The sequence below is a fragment of the Aphelocoma coerulescens genome, chromosome 1 (genome assembly GCF_041296385.1).
Source record: "Aphelocoma coerulescens isolate FSJ_1873_10779 chromosome 1, UR_Acoe_1.0, whole genome shotgun sequence".
In the NCBI taxonomy this organism is placed as follows: domain Eukaryota; kingdom Metazoa; phylum Chordata; class Aves; order Passeriformes; family Corvidae; genus Aphelocoma; species Aphelocoma coerulescens.
The window spans coordinates 77,061,223-77,080,266 of record NC_091013.1 but is presented as its reverse complement, the minus strand read 5'-3'; the positions used below and the strand labels follow the sequence as shown (position 1 = coordinate 77,080,266).

Genomic DNA, 19,044 nt, shown 5'->3' with positions numbered 1-19,044 from the left:
ATTCTGTATTTTCAAGTAAGGTTATTTATAACTTTGTTAACAGACTTTCCCCCCTCCTCCAAATCTGCTTTATGAAACAGAATGGATATTCTGTTTCATAAAGAGCTAAAAGCCTGTTGTGCTGATAACACTTGGAAACAGCCGAGTGCACTGGACGCTGTTTACATGTTTCAGAAATGAGAGTGACTTAGGAGCAGCAGCACCTTTAGGAGAGCAGAGTTAAGCAGAGCAGGACCTGAAACTCCAGTACTGGCCACTATTAACTGCAGTGGGGCAGGGCTCTTGGAAACAGAAAGCTAAGGAATGAATCAATGACATTTCAGAAGCATTGCATGCATGCACACACACACTCAGATGTGTTTAGTGTAGCTGTGTCATTCTTGCTTTCTCTATAGCCCGGCTAATAATAAAGAATAAATCTTTCTCTCATTCATTGGTTTACTCCCCTCCTTTCCTTCCTCCCAATCCTAATATGTATTATCCCACAAGGTCTCTCTTCACCTCCATATTGTTGACTGAATCCCATTAGCTGAAAACATCCTCCTACCACTAGATGAAGAGAAAAAGGGTACAAATTCTTGCTTGAGAATTATGAGAATTTACAAAAGTCAACAGGATGATGGCATGCAGTAGGAATTATGCCACCCCAAGTGGAAGAAAAATGCTTCAGTTCTTTCTTACACAGCATTTGCAGTGGCATCATTGGGACTTTTGCTTCAGCAATAGCTTGTAGAACTGACACCAAAAAAAATTACACAGAATATAAACTGAATTTATGACATAACAAATAATATTTAATATATAGCATTGAATGCATACACATCAATACCAGTGCCGCAACAACAAAACAGAACTTGTAAAATTAGCAGCAGTTTTTTGCAAGTACAAAAATACACATTTTTTTCAGAACATATATAATAGCAAAATTTAGCAGGATATATTATACAAACTCAAAGCATTTAGATAATGCATTACTCTAATATATTATATGATGTATGACACAGACAGCGAGACCGAGCACACCCTCAGCAGGTTTGTAGATGACAGGTTGCTGAGATGTGCAGTTGACACAACAGAATGACGGGATGCCACCCAGAGGGACCTGGACAAACTCGAGAAGTGGGCCCATGAGAACCTCAGGAGGTTCAACAAGTCTAAGTGCAAGGTGCTGCACCTTGCCCTGGCCCAGGACAATCCCAGATACAGGTACAGACTGGGAGAAGAACTCTTTGAGAGCAGCCATGTGCAGAAGGACTTGGTGGTACTGCTGGGTGAGAGGCTGGACATGACCCAGCCATGTGCCCTCACAGCCCAGAAAGCCAGAGGTGTCCTGGGCTGCATCCAAAGCAGCGTGGGCAGCAGGGCCAGGGAGGGGATTCTGCCCCTCTGCTCTGCTCTGGTGAGACCCCACCTGCAGTGCTGCATCCAGCTCTGGGGTCCCAGCACAGGGAGGACATGGAGCTGTTGGAGCGAGTACAGAGAAGGACCATAAAGAACATTAGAGGAATGGAAAAACTCTTCTGTGAGGGAATGCTGAGAGAGTTGGGATTGTTAAGCCTGGAGAAGAAGAGGCTTCAGGAGGACCTCACTTTGGCCTTCCAGTACCTTAAGGGGGCTTATAAAAAGAAGGAAGATGACTTTTTATATGGGCAGGTAGCGGCAGGACAAGGGGCAAGTTTTTAAACTAACAGAGAGCAGATTAGATTAGAGATCAGGAAGAAATTCTTTACTCAGAGAGTGGTAAAGCACTAAAACAGGTTGCCCCAAGAAGTTATGGATGCCCCATCCCTGGAAGCGTTCAAGGCCAGGTTGAATGGGGCTCTGAGCAACCTGGTCTAGTATCCCTGCCCTGGTAGGGGGGTTGGAAATGGATGATCTTTAAGGTCCTTTCCAACCCAATCCATTCTGTGATCCTATGTTTTAGATGTTGCATAATAAAATTACTTGTGTTCTGCTTGCAATAATACATAATGCCATTTACAGCAATGTTAAGAAACTATTCACAACTTAAACATGAACAGAACAGCTAACAAAGCACAATAAATGAAACACAGAGTTGCAAGGTGTTAGTTACAAGATTCAGCATTTCCCTTTACATATTTTGGGGCTTACTTTTGCTTTTTTTTGCAGTGTGAAAGAAATAACTACACCTATCGAACATACTGTATAAACATACAGAAAACAACACACTTACTCCTTGGAGGACAATGAAGGTAATATTTATCAGTTTCAGAACAGTAGTATAATACCACAGTTATGGAAGCTATGCTGACTTTGCACGCTACATCAAAAGCACAAAGGACTGGGACTCACATCTGCAAGGCTCAACACTCGAGTGGTCAAGGAGAGAGGCCCAGCAGGCAGCCCGCTGCCCTGGCAGGGTCAGGGAACAGAACACTGGCCTTAGCTACCTCCTGGTCCCTTCCAGATGTTCAGAAGATTTCTATTTGCTTGCTTTTCAGCAATTTTTATTATTCTTACAATATTCTTGCAAAGCTTTATATTGGAACATTACTCAGACAGTTTCCTAAAAGAAAGAAAACCTGTGAGTCCAGGGACTGCTCAATTAAATTTGAACAACCTGGATGTTAAACTTAAAATGAACACACATCAACACCAAAGGCATTTTCTTTATGGTGTTTATTTTAAGCATTAAGATTCCTCTGCAAAAAGCTTTGGTCGGTCTCTTCAAACTTTGGGTTGCTGCAATGCTTTTCTAGACCTCCTCTTTGATCATGAAGTCTGTCTCTTCCAGTGACTTTCAGAGGCAATGGCTGAAGGTCAGGCTTAATGAAACTGCCATCAACTCCATCAGTAGGTTTCAGGGGTGCTGGCCTGGTGCTGGGCCCCACCAAGCCCCCCTCAGCCCCAGTGTCAGTAGGTTGCGGAGATGGTGGCACCTTGGTGGCTGTAAGCGAACAGTCATCAGCCACAGGAGCAGCAGCGTCTTCGTGTTTCTTTAGCGACTGAAAAGTGCTATCGAGAGGGCAGGAGGTTTCACTTAGGGTAAACAGAGCCTGGTCTGAAAACTGGGAGAAAGCACTGTCCAGGGAGCAAATCGACGACACAGATGGAGATGTCCCAGAAGAAGACTGACTAAAAGAGCTAAATCCTGAGCAAAGATTTAATCCTTCTGGCGTTGGAGGCAGAAGACAATGGGACAGGTCTTTCCTTTCAACATTTTGGTTTGTGTTGTCACTTTTACCAACATTAATCCCTATAACCAAGCTCTGATTGCTGAGCTTTTGCCTTTCCACCTGCAATGACCGGCGCTGGCAGAGACACTCTTCGTCTTCGTGAGAGAGGACAAAGTCACAGCTGGCTTTGCGCGTTGCCTTCTCACGCGCAGCATCGGTGCGCGCGGAACTGCAGGTCTGGAGGCCAACTGCAGGCTCGGAGGAGCGCCGGTGCCTCCTCACAGTCTTGGGAGCATCCGAGGTAGCTGCTGAGGGGAAACCACTGGAGTAGCGAGACTCGTTTGAGTTTTCTTGTGAGGAAAACTTCAGATGCATGTCAGCAGAAATTGCCAACTGCTTCAGTTTGGTTCGGCTTTGGATTTCATCCACGTCTGTCTGCTCCGAATCGCCATCGCTCAGAGTGAAGACAGACTCCCTGCTCCTGTTATCCTGATCACGGGTTTTAATCCAGTCACTGGAGGAAGAGTCAGCTTCATCATTCGCCTCATTTTCCAGGCTGTCATAGGAAGAGTCATTCTGATGGAGAGAAGCAACATCTACAAGGACAAACCAAGTGTTAACACATCAGTGACTGAACCACACTCTTGAAAAGCAGATTTTTTTTTTTCTGGCAATTATCCTTTACTTTCAGGAGCATTTGCCCTTTAAAGATTCTTCAAGCAGAAATACTAATAATTTCATTAAAAATTACTGTCTTAATTTTGAACTAGAGAAGCTGAAGTGAGTACTAAGCTATGGCTCAGTCAAAAAATACAGGATAGTGGCACAAATAAGGGTTAGGGGGTTTCGTTGTGTTTTTGGTTTGTTTTGGGTTTTTTAAGTGGATAGTAGATAATCCAGCTGTAACCAATAATTTACATACATACATATAGTGAATTGGTAATTTATTTAATTTTTCTTTTCATTATTGGATATTGAAAGCAACATTTAACCTTTCTTTCCTTCTTTCAGACAAATGAAGAAAACAGGGCATACTTCTTACCTCTGCTTCTTGCAGAAAATACAGCATTTTTAAGAGCAACACTGTGAAGTTTTAGTCTCAGTTTAAACAGACACCTCATTTGCACTGAGCAGTGTACACCTGGGCCCTATCCTGTATCTGCATTAATTGGAATTACATTAAATCTCTTTTGCTCTGGCTTAGGCTAAGCTGTCTTATCTCACATTTGCAGCAGACACAGTTCATGCACGGGCAGCCACCACGCCTCAGTGCCTGCCTGAAAACTCATTCAGCTGCTGTAACCTGTCATGGGTCTGGCTCTCACTCCCAGTACATCCCAGCAGAGCAGATCCCATGTGCTTCACTCCTGAGGAGGGGCAGGCCAAATTTCACTGGATTTCACCCAATCTCACTTGGAGGCAGAGCACGAGGAGTTTGAAACAGCCACACTGAGTCAGTCAGACATGCTGACACAAGTGCCATTACCCCTTTCAGCACAGGCCACCTGTGACAAAATTTATTTTACAAAAATTCTGCTTTAGAAATACTTTAAGGAGAAACACAAAACTCCTTACTAAGTCAAAATCAGAGGGTTGGAGAGAAAAAAAGCATTCATGATAATCTGGAAAGCTCTGTAAACTAGTTTGCCAAACACTTTCAGTTACCAGTTCCACAATTTTTCTGTGCTAGCAGCAAAATCTGGATGCCCCATTGAAACTCTGGAGATCTCTCTCTTCTGGTAGTGAAGAATAGACACTTACAACCCAAATATAATGGGATGACAGCTGTATTATGACCATTGTTGATCACTGACTTCCTGATATTTTGGGAAAACATAGGCTAATGCAAAAATTCTAGTTTTGAGAGGAAACCTTCTCTAGATTTTTTCTTTTTTTATTTTCTTTGTTTCCCCTCCCTCCTTTTTCAACCATAGTGGTTCAGATGACTTGTGAAAGCATTTTGTGATATGATCCAGGTCTATGGTAAGCTGAATCAGTGATTATGAGCAATTCTTTGGGCAGAGGAAAGAGAACAGCAGTATCTGGGAACACCACATGAAGAACGAACAGCATGCTTCCAAGGAATATACCAATCTTTTGCCTGCCTGAGTTTAGCTGTCTTAAAGGGATCAAAACATCAATCTGTATTACCTGAGCTGTTCTCTCTCTTGCATGTCATCAGTATTTCTCCAAAGAGGGAGGTAATTTCATCTCCAAAAATCCTGCAGCAATTCTCAATGAGGAACTGTACCAGACTAGAAATCTGCAACCAAGCAATGGGAGAGAGATGTCAGATCTTCTATTATTCAACTCAGAGCAAGCTCACCATACAGATGAGGAACAGGAGCACACTGTCATCCATGAGGGCAGCCAGGAACTTCTCTCTCAGTCTCCTGGCCCCAGATAAACTGTCCTGGTATACATCCTTGTGTACATCTTTTCCATTCTACTCTGTCCTGTTCTGAGGTCACCAAAACCAGAGATCTTGATGAGAGAGGCATTTTGCTGATACACTGGGCATTGCTTTACGACCTCTCTTCCCTTCTTCCAGACAGATTATGAGAATGGATTGATGAATGTTGCTGGAGCCCTGATAAGAGGACAAGTCCTGATCTGAAGAGGTACTGACTGTTCTCATGTTTGTAACCAACAGCCTGGTTGAGTGGGATGAAAGTTGGTTTGGTTTTCTACTACACCAAAGTGTTTCTTACCTTTTTAATAAATTCACTTTCTATATCAGGAGTGGAGGATACAGGAGGCCAGAGCAGACTAGGTGCAATGCACACAGCCAGATTAAAGGCATTCATCTGGTTCTCTTCAGATCGCATTTCTATTCCATGCAGTACTCCAAAGATGTAACGTAAGAGAAAAACATTAGCTCTGGGGAGATACTCTATTAACCTGAAAACATACAAAACCAGAATTCTTCACATTAGTGACCACTTTCCATAGATACACACAAGTCAAGATAATGGAAATGCAGCAACAGGGTAACACTGTCCACTAATTAAACCAGGGAGGGTGTAAAAGAGGTGTTCTTGTTCAGCTGTTTCCCTCATTGTGTCTCTAAACAGTGTTCTGGAACAGCAGAAACCACTATAACACAAAATTATGCTCTGCCAAGTAAAATGTATGACATGAAACTGTACTTCATCTAAGTTGCCTGATAATTCACCACTCACTTCCCCAAACACTTTAGTAGTCTGTCCATGCCATCTAGTTGCCTTAAGTATGTGTGTAAATACTCCTGGAGTCAGCTACTGCACAAAGCTCTGTTTCCTGTGACACAGACTTTGCCTACTTTCTGTTTGGTATCACCTGCAAGGTTGGAGGCTTCCCTTGTCACTATGCTCCAGCATTTCATTCACAATTCCATCTTGGCTTCAAAATGGTCACTAAAATTTGAGGGAAAATATATGAAGAACTGATTTCAGCTTCCCTTTCACCCAGGACTCCAAAGTTCCCCACAGGTAGTTTGGATTTTGTATCAGACAGAAATTCAGGTTTTGGACATCATATTTACAAATAATACAAGTTGATTTTGTTCTTTTCATGAAAGGATATTTAATGTATTTACTGGTGTCCACAAAAGGCAGAAAAGCAGGACAAAAGAGAGTCAGAAAATTGTCTCATACAGACAATAACTTAAGTACATATGTAAGCTTCAATGTTCTGTCATATACAAAGATATTTTTAGCATCTATTTAAAAAAAATTTAAGTTGAATATTTATGATTCTGCATTCTGGGATATACATTTATAGGAAAAGAATGTAGAGAATATAAGTAACTACCTTTGGATGCTTTTTATCTTCTCTTCATTATTTCCTTGATCCAGCACAGAGACCCACTTATCACACAGCTGGGATGATAAAATACTGCCTGGGATGTTGCGAAGAAAATCCTTATCAAGAGAAAAGAAGAACAAAACACGTGAGCAGCTGTTCTGGGGCATGTGAGGGAGCAGGAATAAAATAGACAGACACAAGAGGATGTGCCCATGGGACGGCACTCACTGGCAGCCATATCATTACACACAGCAACCAAAACCAGAAGAGTATCATCTGAGATAGAGACGCTTTAGATTACGCTTAAAGTGAATCTTTTCCTGCCTTTCCCTACCCTTTTTTGACAAAACAGAGGTATTTTTATGCTTCATCTGATATTGCTGAACTAAAAAATCTGCAGTGAGACCAGTTATTTTGATGTTGCAAAACATCAAATGTTATAAGTTTGTCTTTACTTATCACTTAACTTCATCTGTAGTCCCTGTTTTTTCTCCTTAGCTGACAAGCTCAAATACCTCCAGACCATAAGCACTCCAAGGCATCCCTTCCTTCCCTCCCCTAATCAACAGAGTACCTAAACTAGTCACTGATAGTCTTGCTAGTCCTCTTTCCTAACACAATTGGCAGGGAAACTGTTGCAGTTTAGGAAGAAGACTAAATCCTAGTTTCCCAAAGAACCTAGGATGAGGGAAGCTATGATGCTTTTTTTGCACAAGGAACATTGGTTTTGACATGCAAGACTGTAACAAAAGATAATGCATGAAAAAAATAATCCAAATATTGATGGCAACACTATAAACTCACTAGGCTCTGCAGCATAGGGTAATACTGATGTATAAGGAGATAGGTCTGCAAACAAGCCTTTTAGTATTGCATATGCAGAGATAAAGAGAGTAACAGGACCAGGCTGTAGCAGAGACCTCAGGAAAGCTGTCAGCAAAACAAGCTGGCTACTCCTCTTCCTCATCCTAATTCAGCGGTAGCCTCCTTTGGAGATCCTCACAAGGTTAATGTGCCAGCACATTCTTGTTAATTCAGTCCACCAATTCCTCCTGGGGCCCGTTGCTGGAGAAAAGCCCTCCTTGGCTGTGCACAGGATCTGTGCTGCTCTCACCCAAAATGGGAGACAGAAACATTCTTCACATACCTTAAACAAAGATGCTGTCACAAATATGGATTCACAGGCCAGGTCCACTTCAACACCTGAATCAAGCTTCTCCTTTAGCTCTTTGAAGGTTTTTGCACTTCCAGAGCGTCTGAAAATACCCTTGGTGGAAGGCCCCTCTTGGTAAAGGAGGGAGAGCATGTCCTAAAAAAATTTAAAAGCCAAAAAGGATTTCTCATAAATATATTTTATTGTCCAGTGCCACTAAAATGTAGTTTTGCCATTTTCGCCACAGCTGAAAACCTTTAGTCCTAAAAAATATCAGAAATCAAACAAAAGTCAAGGCTCATCCCCCCCCAGATCACACCAAACTGCACAGCAAAGCTGTGATCTGGGGCTCTCATTTTGGAAAACATCCCCTCAGAAATACTGTGCTGGCACTGCTAAGCACTAACTTTCTGCATGACCTTCCAGGACCTGTGCAAGTTTCAGCCAAAGTCATTTAAATGTGTAAACACTGTGGTGTGGGAAAAGGAGAGTGGTCTATCTAATTCAAAGCTTTGCATCTGACAGTGCCCTCAGCCAGACACTACTTTGCAGACACTACTTTGCAGGAAGCTGAGACCCTCGCTGCTCATCATTGTGGTCAATATTATCACCAACCAGAGACAGACTTCTGTTCCATTGCTGATGTCTAAAAAAATGAGATTTTTATCTAAACTAGAAAGTGCTTTGTTTGTTCATATTTATCTGCACTTCTACAGCAGATCAGAGTCAGGTTTTCACTGTTTACTGCTTGTGAGTGGTATCAGACTCTGCAAGCAGCTCAGGGCTGTCCGCAGGACCAACTCTGGGGCAAGGTGCTCCCGCGTGCGAGGTCACTCCAAGGGGGATAAAGCTCAGCTTATGGCTCCCCTGAAGCAAATGAGACTGCACAAGATTAAACAAGTTGGCAGCTTATTATAGGAAAGGGAAAAGAGGCAGATTCCTTCCTAGCTTTTACAATAACAGGAGGGACTGATTTCTTCTGTTAAATAAGAGAGGAAAACAAGCAGAAAAGGAAATGCTGAAACTTCTCCTGAGATAATATGTTCATGATATTTGCCAGATGCTTAGCTCTCTGCGGTCTCCTGCGGGCCATCTCTCAGACATGCAGGTCACCTCTTGCAGGCCCACTCCAAGCAGTGTAGAATTTGTCATGTTTATCTCTTCAAAAGGGGAACCACGTGCAGATTGTGTGTATGCACACACCGGCCTGAGGACCAAGTTACCAAAAATGATGGCAAGAAAAGGGACACTGGGGGGGTGGTTCTGGGACACTGGCCCATCATCATTAAACTGAATTAGTGAACAGCAATGGCTAAGGAATGGAGTTTGGGAACTTTCCTAGTCTGGGATGTAAGGTAGGTCTTCCTGCCACACAGCAGTGCATATAAGTCTAATGGAAGCTATTACTTCTACTTTTATTCTTTAATGTTTCTTTCTCACTCTTGCAGAAGTCCAAGATCAACAATTTCAATATATTGAAAATATATTTTGAACAAAAATATTCACAAGGTAAAAATGGGAAGCCCCTATTAAACCAACAAACCCAGACAAAATTACAGGAATGAAACTAAGGTGCAAGACAATTCAGTGTGGCAATGGCTAAAAGAGAGCCCTTCAGCTGTGAAAGCAAGCTGGAAGCTCTGAAGCAGTTATCCAACCAGGCCTGTAGCATTCATCCCCAATATTTTCTTTCTCTTGCAGGTAAATCCCATTCAAGTCCCCCAGTATTCTATTCTCCAGAGATGCTGCATGAATTCAGAAGTAAGTTATATTTTGTAGCATAAACACAATGTTTAAAATTCAAAGCATGAACTCCATCAAGCTGTGATTCTATGCTGAGTAACTCTGGAGATTTTTTCAGATAAAAATTTACAAATATTTATGTTTTGGAGAAATTTCTGAAATGCAGCATTGGCTCATCTCTTTAACAGAGAGACTGAGGGATCAGGTGATCATAGTCATACAGAGTCCATCTCTGGAGGGCTTATTTAAATAACCTAAATGATGAAAATGCACACTGCTCCTTCAAAAGAAAATAACAACCTTACACTACTAAAAGACCTGAAAAGTCCTGGTATGATTGACTATTCAGGCAGTGATAAAGCTGCATATCAAGCACCAGCTTAGGAGACAAAACATCTCTTCCTATAAACTGGTGTGACCCCAATGATTTCAGTGGGGTTCTGGCAACTTCTTCCAGACAGAAGTCGGGCTGTTAGGATGAAGGGCCCAATCCTGCAGGGCTCATTCCCACTCTGTAAATACTTCATCTGCTGCACTGACAACAGGGCAGCCCTCCAATGACCAAAAATGCCACATATACGCCTTAATTATACCTATATATATTATACCTATATATAGGAATGGGCTCTAGGACAATCTTTTTCATGTTCCTAGGCTGGTTTTGAGAGCATCTACAGCACCAGAGCTCCCTCAAGAGAGGATGAAAAGATGCTACTGTAGCCTCCACATTCCCACCTATTTTTTGCAGTGGTGCTGTCAGACCAAAAATGAGGACTCAGAGTGCTTGCCTGCCCTGGGATGACTTCAAGAAAGGCTCTGAAATTGCCTAGTTAAGGGCAGGTGGAATTTTTATGCATGCGTGGGCTGCCTATATGGGACAGTAGATGAGACATTTATGGATGTGGGGATTTTACAGAGATCTTGGGAGTGGTTTAAAAAGTGTGTGTGAATGTGGCATTTATTTACACTGTGTGAGGATTAGGAAACCAGCCTTACAGCATGGGCTATAAAGAAGAAATAGCCCAGAGCAGCAGACTGATCACATACATTTCTCAAGCTGTTATTAACTGGGCCTGACCACAGCATATGTTAAAAAACAAAGTTCTTGCTGAGAACCACAAACAAGGTTTCCCTTTGGAAACCTTTCTGGTTTCTTTGCTTGGGTAATTTCAATGCCCCATTTACAAACATATCTTCATTTACTACACAGAGAAATTCCACCACTGTAAGACCCAACCCTGAGCCTGGGACTCACCAAGAGGGGTTTGGGCAGGTTGTCATCCTCACAGATGGTTGTTAGTAAGAGGCCAAAGAGCTTCCCAGGAGCAGCAGATGTTGAGGAGAGGGGTGCATTGTCCAAGTGAGTGCCTGGGCCACGCCAAAAAGCCCAATTTATGATAGATCTTTTCCTTTTAAATGACTTTTGGCTTAAGTCTGGGAAAAGAGAAAGGTGTTTATTACGAGAAATGCATTTCAATTCTAGTTCCAATATTTGGGTTTTGGTGGTTGCTATGGTTTCAAAGGAAAAACTGTCATGAACTCAACCAACTCCTTGCATCCAGCTAAGCCTAATCCACCATGCACATACCTCTGTGTGTGTGTGTGTGTGCGTGTGTAGAATGTGTTGCCTTACTCATGCCCTGAAGAGGATCACCAGGATCTGCTCTGCACTGCACTGGGGAAGCACACTGTCAGCACTCACCACCAAGTGCAGGATAGCAAACCTCAGCCTGCTGACTTCACACAGGGCTGGACTCTGCTAAATAACTCATTTTCCACCCACAGGTACAAAGCCATTGCCCTCACCTTGGCATGCTGTCCAGAGGCTTCCTAGTTCTCCTGGAAATGTGGGAGACTCTCCCCACAGTTGACACCAGAAGATCAACTAATGGGGGTGAGGCATTTTCTGACCAGGAAAAGCCACTGCCTTTGCCCTTTTCTCCTCAGTGCAAGAGTAGCATCAGTGTCCTCACTCCAAGCATTTGCTGACCATGGCCCAGGGACGGTGCCTGACCTTTAATCAATGCCTTCCAGATGGCATTCCAGCATGCTGCCAGCACACTGATGGGCTCAGTTTGTCTCCATTTTAACATATTTCATGAGATATCGATGGAGCTATACTAACTGAAGCTCCTGTTTGCAGTGTACAGAGAAGGAAATAACTGGTATTGGTACATTAAAAGGGTTTTTTTCATATGACTTTTCTCAACATCGGCCAGTGTGAGGTCTTAACAGCATGGGCTACTGCTAAGGGGAAAAGGAGTGTGGACTGTTTCTGACAGAAGTGCTAATGGGGAAAAAACTTACTCTGAGATATTTTTTCTTTTCAAGGTGTTTTCAAAGCCAATCAGCACTGATTTAGTTGCTTGCCTACCCCATACACATTTTAATTAGCTGGTTCTTCCAAACATTTTACTTTCTAGTGTTGTGGAGGCCAGAAGCAAGGCTTGCAGAATTAAGGACTGTGGTACAATACCAGATTTTTCTCTCCAATACTTTATTCTTTCCTATACTTTGTTAGAATTGGGGTTTTAGCTCAAAGAGTGATTTTCATTATACATCATTCCGTTCCAGATCATGCTCCCTTTGGGAATGGGTGGAAGTCTTTTCATTAGATGCTTACAGGATGAAAAGTTAACAGTTTAACTCAAAATGTGAACATATGAATGTGAAAGCCTGAAGAAAAATTATTTTCATAAAAAATAATAAGGATATACATTTTAAGCAGTCCAAAAGTTCAAGAAATGTAAGTCTGGCTTTACTGTGTGTCTAAGGCTTTACCTGACACATCATGTTTTGGGAGAACGTAACTGTCCTGTAACTTTCAAAATGACTTTTTTTTCCTTTAGATGAGCTGGATATAAGCACCAGAATAAGGTTTGCTTCACAAACTAAGGTTTTCCAGTGTTCTAGTGACACAATGGCAAATACATACTGGTGTTTTTTTCTGTAAACGCTGTAGATCTCAGTGGAAGCAAAAATCAGGACGCTATTTTGGAGAACAAGGAATAGCAGAAGTGAATAAAAAAAAGGTCTTAAAATTAGGAACTCCTCTTAGTCTCTTACTGATTGTTCTCCTCTTAACAGCCATGTCTCAAACTGAGAATGAGAGCAAAGGGTCATTGTAACTAACTGCAGCTCTCTCCTGGGACAGGAAGGAAATCTTAGCCAGTGTTCTTCAGCAAACCAGGGCAGAAACCAACAGCTGATGGAGGGCAACAAAATACCTTGCCACTTAAAAACTAACATTCACTGAAAAACAGGAAAACTCATCCTTTTCATATCCCCTTTTTAAGGGGGTTGAGAAGTCTTAAGCTGAAGAGGAGATGAGAAAGGGTGGATGTACACTTTCTTTCCTTGAACCTGTGCAAAGTTATAATACTAGGAGAAGCCCAGGCTCCTCTCAGCCAATAAAGATGCAAATTAGTGCTCTGCAGAAGTACTTCCATACAAAAACATCATGGCCTTGCTCTGGTAGATTATCCTAAGCCAGAATCAGAAAAAAGTAATACCAGTTTATTGGAAAATTTTGGTCAGAGTTCACAGCAGCCGCCTCTTCTGCTCATATTGTATATGAAGTGAATGTCCATTCATAGTTAGTGTCCTAGCCATGGAAATGGCATTTCCTCTCCTTGAAACTAATCAGAAACTTCTAAATAAATCTTCAGCTCTATTTAAGAATGTGCTTGTGAGCATTATTTAATGGCTATGTTTAACTGGTAGGTGGTCATTCCTGTTACATGCTGAAAGGCTACAGCAGAGGCAACAGAAACACTTCACTTCTTCCACAAAGAAAATTCTCCTGTACTTTTTTTAACCATCCTGCCAGGACAGTTGATGCAATTACACCACCACATTTGGTGTCCACATAGCTACTTACTTGACATGAGGGCCAGCTGTCAGTCCTGCCTGCCTGTCAACACCTACACTGCTGTCGAACCATGGTGCACCCTGGTAGAGCTGGGCAGCTGCTCCTTGCTGCCTCCAGAAGGGACAGCATGTCCAGCACAGAGGGATCCCTGATGCAGGGAAGTGATGGGAGGGAGGACAGCACAGCATGTGGCAGTGAAGTGTGGGGTTACAGATACTGCTCTCTGTAAATTCACCCTGTATGTGGTAGTGTGCCCAGTGAGTACCCAACAACAGCAACACAGATTTTGGCTTACTGACCTGAACCCAAAGCCAGATCACAGCCTTGGTTTGCATGCAGGTAAATGCATTTTCCAAACCCAAAACAGTTAGGAAAAGTGCAACTAACAGTGCTGTATGTGAGATAACCTCCTTTGCAAGCAGTCACACCTACACATCACTTTAACAGGTTTTGTCTGATGAAAGAAGGAAAGGTGGACTATAAGCCTTTCTCCCATTTAGTGCAGTCCCTGTGCATGACCTGCAGGCTGCCCCAGGTTTCTGCTGCCCCAAGCCAGGCTTCCTCCACTCCTGCAGCTTGCACAGCACTGATGATAACACATCTGCATTAGAACTCTACAGGCCTGATTTGCATTTCTATTTTCTTTTGCCAGTCAACATCAGCTGCCAAAGCAGGGCCTGTAAACCTAATTACACTCCTTTGCTAGACTGCCTCATTCTTAAAATATGCCATGAAGTAATATATGATACAAATTACTGGGAAGGGGGTGGATGAATGCATGTGGAAAGGAAATTAATTTATATAAAATGTAATCAATTTCCAGAATAATTTGTAATGGACCCTGCTGTAGCTTCACTGTACTTAATTTCTGAAAACATTACAAATGGATTCTATTCATATTCATATACTGTGGGAGATCTTAGGTATTGGGGAGTGCCCAAGACAACAGTGTGGATGGGTTTTTTTTATGATACAGTCATTAATGTTGAAGTAAGGCAGGGTTCCTAACTGAGCTGAGTACACTAGCATGTTAAGAACAACAAAAACACACCATGGGATGTGTCCTTGCCCTGAGTCTAATGCCCCAATCCTGTTACGATCTCCTTATTTGTTTTATCATGAGCAGAGCACAGTCATTGTGTCATTGACAACAGAGTGAAAAACAGAGAGCAGGTGCTCGTATTTTTGCAGCATCAAGGCCAAAGCCAGAAGAAAATATTACTTTATTTTATTCAAAGAGTACTGAAATAAAGTTCTGTTCGCTCACCTCATCTAGGTACTCAAGTACCTGCCTAGACTTTGCCACTTGAGGGTCCCAGTGAGGCAGGTGTGTAGCAAGTACCTTGCTGAGATAAAGGATGCTGCCAAATGTTGCATGGGAATTCTGTGCCCAAGTCAAGCCTTGACTATTGAACTGTAAAACCACCCTGCCTTGTTACAGAGTGCAGCAAGGGCTGCAGAGAGAAGCTCAGCTAAAAGACTCACAAAAATTGCAGGGGAGAGATTTTGTCTTTCTTTTCTCCTGATTTTAGAACAATCACTTGACAGGCAGCTTGTCAAAATGTAACTTACGAAGATGACACATACACAACAGCACGCTCAAATCAGGGGGAGATACACTGCAAACTCCCCTGAGCAGCTGGAAGATACACCTGCACACTCCTCTGTGCTTCCCACTGCACCCCCAGCCTGGCACATTTGCCTTCTGCAGCAGAGCCAGGGAGGTGGCCTGGCTGTGGGGAGAGATGCTGGGATGAGAGGACAACGTACCGTTCAGCTGCTGGCACGCGGCCACCTGGCTGGGCTTCAGCACAAACTGGCACTGCAGCTCCTGGGGCAGCTGCTCCGTCAAGAAAGGGCCCTGAAGCTGCCTGGGGCAGGCACAGTGCTTTGATCCGTGGGGCATAGCGTCACGAATGTGGCTCATTTTAATTCCAAAGGGATATTCATGTCCTGTTCAAAGAGAAATCATAATAATCTCTGTTGGATTGACTGGAGACTTGCAAAACTCCATCTGCCCTGGAGGAAAAGCAGATTTTGCTTGCTGGCCCGCAGCACTTTCTCACTAATCTAAGAATTGTTGCTTTTCTCCATATTTTCACAGGCATAAATCATATACTGGCAGATAGGGAGTTACTGTGTTTGGTGTAGTTAAACAGATGTAAAAGTAAAATCAGATCTATTACAGCTGTATCACATAAAAGCCTGCCAGAAAAAAATACAAGTGATTATTTCTGAATTCAGTGTTTACTCTTTCTACTGCTTTTATTGTGGCACTGAAAGTTTAGGTACTGATTGCTCACATCATTCTGGAGAGAAATGAGATTTTGGGATCAGTCACGTCAAATTTTTGCTGAGCATGCAAAACCAAAAAAGTCCAGTGTGGAAGTGATCTTCCCTCCCTTAGCATGTTAAGTGCAACAGCCATCAAATCAGTCAAATGCAACACAATTATGGTTCCTGTCTGAGGCTGAAACAGGAAGGAAACGTTAATCACAGGGCTGATGCAAATGAGCTATGCTTGGCTTTAACCAGCATCTTTGGGGACTACACTGAGGCAATTCATTTCTGGAGGAGCTTTCAGAAATGCCACCGGAAAGATGCTTTTCAGACTTATCTAAAGACCTGGCAGATGAAATATATTAAATGTGGATGCAATGCTAAGATGTTTTAGCTAGCTTGCAGTTAGACTTGAACACTAAGAGAGTGGAAGAGATGTTATTTGAGATTATAGATAGTATGAAGCTATGGCACAGTCAAACTCTGCTTCTGATCTGCACCTATGATAAAACTTGGCTTTATCTAATAAACCTTTGCATAAGTATCAAGAACAGCAACTTGAATTTGCAGTGAGAGTCAGTCACCTAGAAAGGCCTTTCTCATTTCTGAATTCTCTGGTTCTATGTGTAAAGGCATGGATGTGATTTGATCTGAAGAAGACACACAGTAATGGTCAGAAGCCCGAAGTCTGGTATGTTTCAATGGCAAAACAATTTGCACTCTCTATAAGGTGCACAAGTCAAACATTTTATAAATATTAATGTTGTCTGACTCCAGTGAAGCATTTGTAGCTAAGGCTGCTTTGAAAAGAAATGTTAAGATTTACTGGAATTAGATTTGCAGGCGAAATAAACAGAAAATCCACAAGTTTTTCTTGTTATAATTATCTGCAAACTCATATAGCACAAGTAATGCTGGGCTTCTACAGGGAAATGTTCTTACTGATGGGAAGGGATTTGTGAATCACGGGCCAAAATCAAATCACTCCATCCAATCACTTCTGAGATTTGTGTTGATTCCTGGTCCTGAAATGTTTTGAAAATCATTTTAGAAAAGTGAATAAGCACTAATTTGCTCCTAATCAGAGGGGAGCTGTCAGCCAGAATGAGAAATACAGGATTGGAAAGGACCTCTTGAATCAGTTAATTTGAGTTGTGGAAGGAAAGAACATTTCTCAACACTGTGCTGAGTTTTGCTGAGGAGGGCTGTAAACAATGCTATGGAGGTGTAGGAAGACATATGGTAAAGCTGGACAACCTCCAGAAGAGGAGGTGACTGGAGAGGACAACTCTGTAGAAAGACTGGGGCTCATGCAGCAAAACTGGGGCAGAAATGAATTAACTTCTTCAAGCTCTTAGTGACACAAGCAGACAGTTGCTTTTCAAAACAAAGGATCAGCATTTCACTGGCTCCCCAAACAGGCAAACTTGCGTGACGGGGAACTAAGAGAAAAAACAGGAAAAATAAAACAAAAGAGGAAACTGAATTTCAGTCTTCTCCTTATTTCTCGCTTCCTACAGCAGTAGTAACTGAGTGAATACTGAAAAACAAAACAATGTCAACAACTTACCAATAAGAGGGTAAGGAGCATGTTCTCTTCCTGAAATCACCCATAGCTTGTAGTCTTTTTCAGAGCCCTTTAAAACCGAAATTAAGAATAAGGGACAGGTTCACATAAGGTTTCTCACAATATAAGGATAATCTGCACCTTGCCAGCAGGGTCAAAGGAATCCCCTTTACTTTTGCAGTGTCCAAGTCTACCACCAGCAAAATTCCTGCAGTGTGTCATGTGCAATGTGGTTTATGTGACCTGGGTTCAGTTCTGAGCAGCGAGAGGTGCTGGAGTCCATCATTTCTGAAGGAAAAGGGGGAGATTTGCCCCAAGTCTTTCCCTCAGACTGGAGTGCCTCCTGGCAGCAGAGGGATGGATGTCAGAGCCCACCTCACCCTGGCAGCACTGAGCCGCACCCAGCACAGGGGAGAGGCAGGTCTGATCCCCCAGAGGGAGGGCAGCTAAGCAGCACAAGGAGAAGAACCTGCTGCAGAGCTTGTGGCAGACAGCGGGCAGGATGTGTGAGCTAAGGTGACCCTTCAGCTCCCTCCTAAGTACCAGGGTAATCACAAACCCTGGGATGTGCTCTGGCACACAGACACCCCAGGCCTCACATCTGAGAACTCTGCTCCACCCTCTCCCCAGCTTTTTTACATCTCCAGTAAGCAGGACGAGCTCAGGCTCGTGAGCCAACAGCATCCTGTGACTGACACTGGAGTGTAGGGCAGGAGCACCTTCACCTGAGACCTGAGCCCACCCTAATGATGCCAAGGCAAGGAAGGCAGCCCCAGGTTCCTGGCACTCAGTGCTGCCCCAAAATCTCGCTGTATGGCTGCTGTCAGCCTTTTTGTGCAGTCCTTATGTGTGGAAGGGTTTGGGACTGATGGATGGTGTTTTAAGACTACTGAGCCCTCTTTAAAATGTACAGCACAGAGGATAAATTTACATCAAAAGAGACAATTTTCAAAAGACTGGGGAATGTGATAATTTTTGGAAAAAGCTGTGAAAACCTCTGATTTAAATCAAATCGAATTAAAACAAATTCTAAATATTGCCTTTAGCAGAAATGTACAATGTTGCAGTTTAATTGAAGACAGAGAGTAGTACTTATTTCAGATACGATGGTGAGACAACAGAAATAAAAAGAACAACATTTAATATAAACCACTCTCAGGACAAAGGAAAATAGAAAGTGGATAAATACACTGCATTAAAAGTGATCTATTTTACCTTAAGTCCCTTTTCAGTGACATTACTAAATTAGGATAATTAAAGTCTAGAAGTTTTCTGGCTACAAAAAGTGATAAATACCTCATGACAGCATTTATTAGATCTAAAGTTAAATCCTACCTCCTTTTAAACAGACTTGCCAACTATCCTGCATTATCTGGACCTTCATCCAGTGTTCCTAAGGCTTTTGAGACCCTTCCTACTTGCTGCAGGCACCTGACGTAATGCTGATACACCCAGTGAAGCCTTTGCAGTTTGCTCTCTTACTGACAGAGCTTTCTGGCCCATATTA

The 19,044-nt window shown here is 42.6% G+C and overlaps 1 protein-coding gene across 1 annotated transcript in view; it reads right to left on the bottom strand.

Annotated features, from left to right (window-relative positions):
- Positions 1-810: 810 nt before the first annotated feature.
- ARHGAP20 (Rho GTPase activating protein 20) overlaps positions 811-19,044 on the bottom strand; it is a 59,601-nt gene continuing 41,367 nt past the window's right edge. The window contains exons 8-15 of the mRNA XM_069014194.1: positions 17,541-17,607; positions 15,461-15,643; positions 11,075-11,253; positions 8,071-8,232; positions 6,930-7,039; positions 5,849-6,038; positions 5,289-5,400; positions 811-3,733 (exon numbers count right to left, since the gene is read on the bottom strand). Coding sequence (XP_068870295.1) covers positions 2,646-3,733; positions 5,289-5,400; positions 5,849-6,038; positions 6,930-7,039; positions 8,071-8,232; positions 11,075-11,253; positions 15,461-15,643; positions 17,541-17,607 — 2,091 coding nt within the window. The 3' untranslated portion in view covers positions 811-2,645. The remainder of the gene's footprint in view (positions 3,734-5,288; positions 5,401-5,848; positions 6,039-6,929; positions 7,040-8,070; positions 8,233-11,074; positions 11,254-15,460; positions 15,644-17,540; positions 17,608-19,044) is intronic.